The sequence below is a fragment of the Bos indicus genome, chromosome 1, assembly GCF_029378745.1.
Source record: "Bos indicus isolate NIAB-ARS_2022 breed Sahiwal x Tharparkar chromosome 1, NIAB-ARS_B.indTharparkar_mat_pri_1.0, whole genome shotgun sequence".
NCBI lineage: Eukaryota > Metazoa > Chordata > Mammalia > Artiodactyla > Bovidae > Bos > Bos indicus.
This window is the reverse complement of record NC_091760.1, coordinates 84,522,775-84,533,292: the sequence shown is the minus strand read 5'-3', so window position 1 is coordinate 84,533,292 and position 10,518 is coordinate 84,522,775. Positions and strand designations below refer to the sequence as shown.

At 40.7% G+C, this 10,518-nt stretch overlaps 1 protein-coding gene across 4 annotated transcripts in view; it reads right to left on the bottom strand.

Annotated features, from left to right (window-relative positions):
- Positions 1–1,186: 1,186 nt before the first annotated feature.
- The window catches only part of MCF2L2 (MCF.2 cell line derived transforming sequence-like 2), a 267,660-nt gene continuing 258,328 nt past the window's right edge, over positions 1,187–10,518 (bottom strand). For 2 of the 4 annotated variants that reach the window (XM_070791175.1, XM_070791188.1), the window contains 2 exons: positions 10,358–10,464; positions 1,187–10,282 (listed from right to left, as the gene is read on the bottom strand). In XM_070791175.1, the coding sequence (XP_070647276.1) occupies positions 10,132–10,282; positions 10,358–10,464 (258 nt within the window). In that variant the 3' untranslated portion in view covers positions 1,187–10,131. Of the gene's footprint in view, positions 10,465–10,518 lie in introns of all 4 variants that reach the window. The other 2 variants (XR_011567109.1, XM_070791183.1) reach the window with 2 other exon arrangements.

Genomic DNA, 10,518 nt, shown 5'->3' with positions numbered 1-10,518 from the left:
AGATGACCTTTTCATCTCTTATCTCCTTCCTGTATTAATTAGATGAAGCAATGATGGTCTCTCAGAGCTGTGAATCCCAGTCAGGAGGAATACGCATATAAGCAGTAGATCAGAGGAATGATGGCTTAACTAACCAACTTGACATTAAAAAATTACCTTGCAATACTGTCCCAAGTTTGCTAAGGAGTTTTAAAAGTTTAAAAATTAGTACTTTTAAAATTTAAAGCATTAATCAGCCATTAACAATATTATAGGTGGTCATTTGGGGCTTCCCTGGTGGCTCAGTGGTAAAGAATCCGCCTCTCAATCCTGGAGACTCGAGTTGCAGGTTCGATCCCTGGGTTGGGAAGATCCCCTGGAGAAGGGAATGGCAACCCACTCCAGTATTCTTCCCTGGGAAATCCCATGGACAGAGGAGCCTGGTGAGCTACAGTCCATGGGGTTGCAGTCAGACATGATTGAGACTGAATGACTGAACACACATGCACGCACAACTCCCTTGAGCTCCTGGCACGGAGTGGCTGTAGCCTGATGGCTGTGGGATCACAGGTATTCTTCCCCTTCCACAGTGCCCTGGAGGGCTAAAATCGCTGATGACTCTGACTTCCTTCTTTACTGATACAGCAGGAAATATTCTATTTCTTGAGTCAAAATACTGGATTATGATTGTGGATTTGTTTATTTCTCTTTGCAGTTCTGTTTTTGCTTTGTGTATTCTGAAGCTCTGTCATTGATGTGTAAACACTTAGGCTTGGTATGTCCTCTCCACAGATTTACCACTTTATTATTTTTAAGTGATTTTTATTTTCGGTCATATTCTTTGTTCCGAGACTCAATTTGTTTTTATATTAAATAGTTACTCTTCCTTTTGATTAGTGTCAGTATGGGATATCTTTTTCCATCCTTTTACTTCTAATCTATTTCTGTCTTTATGTGTGCGTGTGTTAGTCACTCAGTCATGTCCGACTCTTTGCAACCCTATGGACTATAGCCTGCCAGGCTCCTCTGTCCATGGAACTCTCCAGTCAAGAATACTGGAGTGGGTTGCAATTCTGTTCTCTATGGCATATTCCTGATGCAGAGACCAAACTCTGGTTTCCTGCATTGCAGGCAGATTCTTTACCATCTGAGCCACCAGGGAAGCCCTTGTGTCTTTATACTGTTAGATAAAATGAGGCATACTAAAAATTTTTTTAAGTTTATTTGAGCAAAACTCAGTTCAAATTGGGCAGGGTCAAACCAGAAGTAGTTGGGAGAGCTCCACTGATAGAAGCTAGGGGAAAGACTTTTCTAGAGAAGAGGCAGAAGCAAAGCAAGGAAATTATTTGATTGGCTGTAGCTTAAGTGGTTGTGTTCTTTGAGAAAGTCAAGCTGGCTGTGTGTGATTGGTTGTCTCTAGGTTTCAGTTTCTTAACCTTCAGACATTTCAGGCATAGGCTTTGGTTTGCTAAAGTGGGTTTCTTGTAGGTCACAAGGGTGGTCTTTTTTCTTTTTCTTTTCTTTTTAAAATATTCAATTTGACAATAACCTCCTTTTAACTGGGGTGTTCAAAGAATATGATTACTGATATAATTACCTTTATATCTATCATCTTGGCGACTGTTTTCTATTTTTTACTGCCCATTCTTGGTTTCATATCTCCTCTTTCTCTATTAACTCTTGGTTAGTTACTTTTTAAAATTCCATGTTATCTCATCTGTTGACTTACCAGTTGTAACTCTCATGTCGTAACTAATATTATCTCATAAAGCAAAAACTCTCGTGTTTGCTTTAGAGTTTAGGGTATATATCTTTAAGGTATCACAGTGTACCTTCAAATGATTTTATACCACTTCACACAGAAGACTCTTACAACAGTTTACTTCCATTTCTTCCCTCTTCACTTCTGTTGTCTTGTCATATGTTTTAATTCGGTAGATGTAATGAATCCCACAACATATTGTTACTCTATTTTTATTTAAATAATCAATTATCTTTTAAGGAGAGGTAAATGATAAGGGGGGATAAAAGGCTTTCATATTTACTCACTGGGACTTCCCTGGCAGTCCAATAGATGAGAATCTGTCTTGCAATTCAGGGGATGTGAGTTTGATCCTGGATTGGGGAAACTAAAGTCCCACAAGCTGCAGAACAGCTAAGCTTGTATGCTCTGGAGCCTGAGTGCCACCAGAGAGTCCCTGAACTGCAACGAAAGATCTGCACGCTGCAAACAAATAGATTTAAAAATAAGTAAAATATTAAAGACTCAATTCAGACAGATTAGAAAATAAATAAAATATTAAAAAAGAATTCTTTAAATTAAAAAAAAAACTTACTCATGTGATTACCATTTCTTGCAGTCTTCACTCCTTTGTGTAGATCCTTGGGTCAGTGGTTGCCACAGTTACCCTAAGAACACTACATACATCATGAAATTACTGAAGTGTTACCTGTGTTTAAGGTATGGCCTTATTTGCTCAAATGCTTTCTCAGTGTGCGCTCCACCTCAGCTTTAGGTCTTTCCTGGTATGTGTCAGAGTCTCTCTCTCTCCACGCTTTTTAGCTCTCCTGGCAGATTCCACCATTACTGATAGTCACTGCTTGTTAGTCTAGTGCTGGGCACTAAGCCAGGAGATGCTCTGTTCTGATTAAGTCTCAGTCAGGCAGGCACTCTGTCCCTGGGTTTTGAGGGAGTGTGACCTTCGAATTGTTTCTATCCTTCCCCCAGCATATACGCCCACCTCTTTCTCAGGATCAGAGGTACGGTTTTCATTCCGTTCTCTTTCCCCAGCTGCAGTTGGGCTTACCAGCCTGTAGGTTTATCACACCTGTTCTTGAGCAGTTGGATCTGCTTTTGTTCTGTTAGAAATAGGATCCGAGCATTGTTTCCTGTATTTCCTGCAGCAGCTAGTACTCCTCTCCCCTGGGCTATGCACTGAAGGATACTTTCTCAGGACTTTCACTAATTGTGTGTGTGTGTGTGTGTGTGTGTGTGTTAGAGTGCCCAGTGACACCACTGGAGAAAAGTCTGCTACTGAATGCAAATTTTCATTACATCTGCAGGTTTAAATTTTCTCTTGCAAACTTACACTAGGCCACTAACAAATTTAGCTGAACTCTGCTTGCCGACATGTAGCACTGCCTGCTCCAAGTAGGCAAGAGCTGGAGTTCTCTCTCTTTGTGCAGGTGCCTGTTTTCCTTGGACTTCAGGTTATATGGCTGCCCTGTGAACTCAGCTCTCTCTTCATAGAAGTTGTGAATTTGTACATTTTCCAGATTTTTTGATCTTGCAAGTGTGGTGACAGTGCTGTTTCTAGCTTTCTCCATAGTATTATTGTTAATAGCTGCATAGAATTCCATTGTATGTCAGTATAATACTTTACCAACCAGTTTTTAAATTATTTAATATATTTTTAATTTATTGTTAAGGAAACTTAGGAGCTTAAAACAGCAAACACTTGTTATCTCATGGCCCTCTGGTAATAAATTTAAGGGTGGTTTCGGTGGGTTCTTCTGGGTCTGGGTCTCTTATGAAGTTTCAGCCAAGACGTCAGCTGGAGCTGAAGCCATCAGAGACTCGACTAGGGCTGGAGAATCTAACCTCCCAGGTAGCTCACACACGGCTGCTGGCAGGAGGCTTCAGTTCCTACCACTCAAATCTCTCCTTTGGGCTGTTTCAGTGTCCTCTCCATATGGCAGCTAGCTTCTTCTACAGTAAGGAATCCAACAGGGAGAACGAGGAAGAAAGCAAAATGGCTTTTATAACGCAGTCTTGAAAGGCAACGAACATCACTTACACCACATTCTGTTTATTACAGTCACTAGTACAGCCACACTTAAAGGGAGGGTAATTTTCTGCACTCTTTGAAGGGAGGAGTCTCAACTTGTTGCAAGAAAAAGAGCGAGGTGCAGGAAAGTGGTCACATCCCAGGTTACGTCTGAATCCCTGGGACAGTCACCAAGTGTGGATTCTTGGCTTAGTGCAGGAAAAAATTCAAGAGCAAACCACAGTAAACCGAAAGAAGGTTTGTTCAGGGAGGAAACACACCCCATATACAGAGTATAGACCATCTCAGAAAGCAAGAGAGGAGGAGGCACCGGGGTACAGGGTTGTCAGCGAATTATTTCATAGGCTGAGCAGGATGAGTATTCCAGCTATTTGGGGGAAGGGGGATTTCCAGGAATTGGGCAAGTGCCAATTTTTTGACCTTTAAGGTCATTCTTGGAGCCATCATGGCACCTGCGATACGTCATTTAGAGTACTGATGTTACAATGAGCGTACACTGAGGCTCAAGTCAAAAGGAAGTCGACTCACCTGCCATCTTGGATCTGGTTGGTTCTGATCAGTTTATATCATGTCCTCAGGCTATGTCATTCTTTTGGAGGTTGTGCCCCCTTCCTGTTTCAAATTTGGAGATAAAATGTAACACAACCACAGATATTTAGGTTGTTTCCCATTTCTCACCACTTGTTTTCCTCTTAAAAGTAAACCTAAAATGAACCCTGCACATATAATTCTTTGTTCATTTGTATGAGTAAATCATTAAAATAAATTTCTAGAAGAGGAATTGCTGGATCAAATAATATACTTGTTTTAAATTTTTTAAACTGTTACAAATTGCCTTCTAAAATGCTAGCACTGATTTATACTCCTACTAACAATGCATGAGGCTGCTGGTTTTCCTATATCTTCTCCATCACTGGGTATTATCAAAGTTTTAAATGTTGGGCACTCTGATGATGAAAAATGATATATCACTGTTTGATCTCTTATTTACTGGATTTTGAAATTTTTTTCCTATTCACATCCTTTGCCTATTTCTTTTTCCATTGTTATTGATTTGTAAAAGCTCTTTATATAATACACCAAAGAATTTAGTCTTGTGCCACATGTTTTGAAAATGCATTTAGCTTTTTAGTTTCAATTTTTCCTTTTTTCTACATATAAGTTTTTGCCTCTTGCATAGCTTAGTTTGTCAAAATTTTCCTTTGTAGCTTCTGGCTTCAGTTTTTGCCTGGAAAGACTTTATCCTATTCAAGATTCTTTTTACAATGTTGTGATTTTCATGATTTCTTTAAGTCACACATTTGAACAACAGTGAAACCAAGAAAGACCCTGTGGGGCTCCTGGGCATGGAAGCTTTTCAAACAGTTGCTATTCAGGGAAAAGGGGATGCAGAGGCAAGAGAGGAGCAGTCAAGAAACAATACTATAGCCTTGAGGCAGGGTCTTGGTTCTACCTCAAGTGATACACATAACAATAGCTTTGAGCTCTTTATAAAACTAAAGAAAGTGAAAGTGAAGTCACTCGGTCGTGTCCGACTCTTTGCGACCCCGTGGACTGTAGCCCACCAGGCTCCTCTGTCCATGGGATTCTCCAGGCAAGAATACTGGAGTGGGTTGCCATTTCCTTCTCCAGGGGATCTTCCCAACCCAGGGATCAAACCCAGGTCTCCTGCATTGCAGACAGATGCTTTACCCTCTGAGCCACCAGGGAAGCCTTTATAGAACTAAAAATATCAGCAAACGGAAGATATTAGCATTCCTCATTCCAGATTAAAGGAGCCAGAGAAGCTCTTCAAAAGACCCCCAGAGGCCAAACTAAAGGAATGTAGACCCTGCTCACACCCTAATCTTTATCAGTAACTCTGTCCTTACACCATTGCTAAAAAACTCCTTACCAAGTTCCTCTGGGTTGGGGACACACAGTTTTTGAGAGGCATGAGCCTGCTGTGTCCCCCTTTGACTGGCAATGCAGTAAAGCTATCCTTTTCTACTTCACCCCAAACTCTTGTCTTAGAGATCTGATTTGGCATTGGTGCACAAAGGTTGAGTTTTTGGTATCAATATGAATGGTTTTAAGGGCTGAGATAAACTTATTATTGTTTTTTCCATATTGCTATCCAGAGGTCCAAATACCACTTTTACCCATAATTTATCTTTTTGGTTCAGAACTAATTTGAAGTCCTTTTTTTTTTTTTGTAGTGTAAATTCTGAGATGTATTTGGGTCCATTTCAAGATTCCCTACTCTGTTCCTTTTGTTAATTTCCACAGTATATGGTCTTTGGCAAATTAAAATTTTATGGTTGTTGAGTCTTAAAGTTGTATCCAACTCTTTGCAACCCTATGGACTGTAGTATGCCAGGCTCCTTTGTCCTCCACTATCTCCCCGAGTTTACACAAATTCATGTCCATTGAGTCCATGATGCTATCTAACCGTCTCATTCTCTACTGTCTCGTTCTCCTTTTGCCTTCAATCTTTCCCAGAATCAGGGTCATTTCCGTTGAGTCAGCTCTTTGCATAAGGTGGCCAAAGTATTTGAGCTTCAGCTTCAGTATCAGTCCTTCCAATGAGTATTCAGGGTTGATTTACTTTAAGATTGACTGGTTTGATCTCCTTGCAGTCCAAGGGACTCTTAAGAGTCTTCTCCAGCACCACAGTTCAAAAGCATCAATTCTTTGGTGCTCAGCCTTCTTTATGAACCTACTCTCACATCCACACATGACTACTGGATTATACAGGCCTTTGTCAGCAAATTGATGTCTCTGCTTTTTAATACATTGTCTGGATTTGTCATATCATTCCTTCTAAGGATCAAATGTCTTTTAATTACATTTCTGCAATCACGGTCCTACAATTCTTGCTATTAATAATAGCCATATTCGAAAAGCTTATCCGTAAAAACTGCTGCCAGATTAAAGATGCAATTGACAAATATTTTATAGAGGATTGGTGAAACTATATTTTAAAATGCATTCTATTCTCATTTGACAGTCAACTTGAAATTCAAGAGACACTTAATGCTTGTTGCTGTTTTTGTGGTCAGTAAGTTGTGTCCAACTCTTCACAACCCCATGGACTGCAGCATGCAGGCCTCCCCGTCCCTCACTATATCCTGGACAAGTTCATGTCCATTGAGTCGGTGATGCTATTCAACCATCTCATCCTCTGCCAACCTCTTTTCCTTTTGCCTTCAATCTTTCCCGGTACCAGAGTCTTTTCCAATGAGTCAACTCATACTTGACTGATAAGCAAATGCTAGTGTGGTAACTTAGAATCCTTGCCTGAGAGTTGGAAGACCTGGATTCTAGTTTCTCCTCTGCTGCAGGATGGCTGGGTTACACAGACACATATTAGTAAAGTTGTAATTGGGCAGTGGCTTCTCAACCCCTTTTGGAGCTTGGTGTGGCCATTCAACATAGCTTTCACTACGGGAATATAAGAAAATGTTTTGTGTGCTACTTGCAGGCTGGGCCTTAAAACATTGCTTATACATATCTCCCAAGTTCTTTTTCCTTCCTGCAGGATGGAAGCTGGACATTCTTGAAATTTGCTTTTGACTGTGTAGACAAAGACAATGCTCTAGGGGATGGTAGAAAACCAGAAAGGAGGAAGCTGGGACAATAAATGACCATGTGAAGCAGAGTAGACTGCAAGCTCAACTCAGGCTGTTTCACAGACGGAAATATTCTTTAGTCAATATATTGTTGGATCTCTTTGTTATAGCAAAGTCTTTCCTTTTACTAATACATATTGGATGTTATATTTCACAAAGAAAAGGGTTCTGTGGTCAAATAAGTTTGGGAAATCATGAGTTTAACAAAAATATACAGACTTTCGTCCTGAAAGAGTTCTCAGCTCCTTTAATTTACCAGTTGGGATCAACCAAGACAGTAATATGTACTACTTGTAAAGTATATTTATTTTTACATAATTCTTTTTCATTGTGGGATTAACTCATTGAACTCTAACATTCTTCTGCCTATTCTGCAAAATATACTCTGGGAAATGCTGGTTTAGAATATCTCTAACTTTTCTAATAATTTCATAATGCCTGGTTGTTCTTTACTGTGGACACAGACTCTGGCCAGATTTTACAGTTCCTATACCAGAGCACTTTGACTGGGGCTACAGAATTCCCATTCCTAAGCAACCTGCTGAAATGAAGACCTCTAGTGGGCAACAGGGGACATGATTAATTGAGCAACTGCTGCTGCTGCTAAGTTGCTTCAGTGGTTTCTGACTTTGTGCGACCCCATAGATGGCAGCCCACCAGGCTCCCCCATCCTTGGGATTCTCCAGGCAAGAACACTGGAATGGGTATTGAGCAACTAGTATTCATAAAAGGAGGCTGAAGGATTTACCTGAAGGTTTTAGTTCTTTTCATTTACCCAAATAGAAAGATGACACAAATCTCATTCACAGAAGATTCAGCCTCTATTATTTTTCTGGTTTTTAAGAAGTCTAAAAATTTCAAAATTGCATTTCCCTTGCAGTAGCAGCAGTTTACCATCTTCCAAACACGGCCTCATCACATAGCGGCAGAGTTGTGTGTCACACACTGTGTTGTGATCACCTATTTCCACATCTGACTCCCCCAACTGGACCCAGGAACCTCTCACTCATCTTCATAACTCCTTGGTCTTTCCTGATGCCAGCAGAGAAGTTAAAATCTTCATGATATCTGATTATCACTGTTTTTCCCCCATTGAAATTTTCAGTACCTGGATAGTACTTCCTTATATTAAATTCTTTCTGTTAAAATAAATTCTTTCTGTTAAAATAACTAGTATACTATAGTGTTTCTCTTGAATGGATCCTGACTGATGGATTAAATAATTCTAAAGAAATACTAATAATTCTGTAAATAAAACTGAAAACAAAATAATGAAAAATACAAAATAGAAAAAAACTTGAATGACAAAGACATGACTGAAAAGAAACGACTGAGAATAAGTAACTCTGAAAATAACTCAAAAACTAAGTATCTCAAAAGTTCTGAAAGTAAGAAGCTCAAAATATAATGCTCAAGATGCAACAACTGAAAATAATTTAAAACCACATATTAATAACTAAAAACCCCCAAATGAGTGTAAAAATAACCCAGACTCTAAAATAAATGAAAATAAATTACTGTGAATATAGGTAACTCTAAAACTAAATATCTAGGGGAAAAGCCCTAAAATAACTACAGGTATTTTATTCTGAAAATAAAGCAATTAAAAAACTTCAAGTGAATATTTACTGTTCAAATAAGTAGCTGTAAAAATAAATAATCCCCAAATTGCCAACAATTAAAAATAAAAACATGAAAATAACTCAGATATTAACAATTGCAAAGATAGATAATTTAAAATAAATAATTCTAAAGGTAACTAATTTGGAAATACATAACTCAAAACAAAGTAACCGTAAATGAGTAACTGAAAATAACTCAAAAACTAAGGAACTAAGTAAGACCAAATAGCTATAAACAGGTAGCTTTAAAGCTATGAAATTAAATAAAGATAAAACTAAAAACAAAAATGAATATTAACTAATTAAACTAAAAATAAATTACTGAAAATAAATGAAGCTAACTTAAAAACTAATAAATCTAAACGTAAATATCTCAGAAGTTAACTTGTAGCCAGCCCTCACTAAGAGGAAACAACCCTGGAACAAAGTAACACAAATATCACAGTTAACATTCTTGTGGGGATTCAATGAGAAGAGCGCAGGGCTGCCCTGTGGAGTTTGAGCGGCTCCGATCAGAGGTTCTCAACCGAGCTCTCCACTCCCGCCCCAGCAGAAATTTGGCAATGTCTGAAGGCATTTTTTGATTGTCTTAATTTCGGTGAGTGGGTGGGAGGTGCCTCTGGCATCTAGGGGATAGAGGGCAGAGATGCCCCTAAACATTCTACAATGCCCGAGAGCCTCCACAGCAGTTATACTAAAGTCAAAAGTGCCAACATTCAGAAACCCTGGACTCAGCTCTCCAGGACTGGATCCCTAACCTCTGTAGGCGCACATGTGGAGCAGTTAGAGGTTCTCCGCGGAGTCCACACTCTAGGCACGTCTAGAAGGGCGCAAGGTTTTCCACGGACTCTGCGCCCTGTCCCAGCGCGGGCGCGTGGCGGCATCTGCAGGTTCTCCAAGGGGTCTGCTCCGAGTCCCTGCGCTCGCGAGGCGGCGCGTAGAACAGCCCGAGGCTCCCCGCGCAGACGTGGACCGCTCCTCAGGCTCCGGGAAGATGGTCCAGTCGCCCCCGGCAGGACAGCGGATCTGTGTGTGGGCTGTGAGATCCCTTTGCTGCTTCTGCTCCGCGCCCACAGAAGCGGCTCCCCGGAATACAATCGGCCGGGGATGCTCAGTGGTCTGGAACGAGTGTCAGTTCTCTGCAGAGGGCGGCCTCAGGCTTCCTTCTTGCGCCCGCACTGCCTCTGCCCGCACTGCCTCTGCTCGGGGGAAACTGGCCTTCCCCGCAGGGGCGAGCAAGCCAGTAGACGTCTCAAGGCTCTCCTCAGTTTTGTTCGTGGCCCTGAAATTCCAAGAAGAAAGTCAGAGGAGCAACTGCTAACAAATTGGCTTACTTTTCTTTCCGCGTTCCACTCACGTGTCCTTCTTTTGACAGCCCTTTTTCTCTCCCCGGATGCTTTCTCCCTTCTCCTGACCAGACGTGGAGGTCTCATAACTGTCGTCCAACCGGAAAAGTCCCGAGAGCTGGAAGGGAAGGGACAGTGATGCAGTGCTGGGGAGGTGGATCAGATCCACACG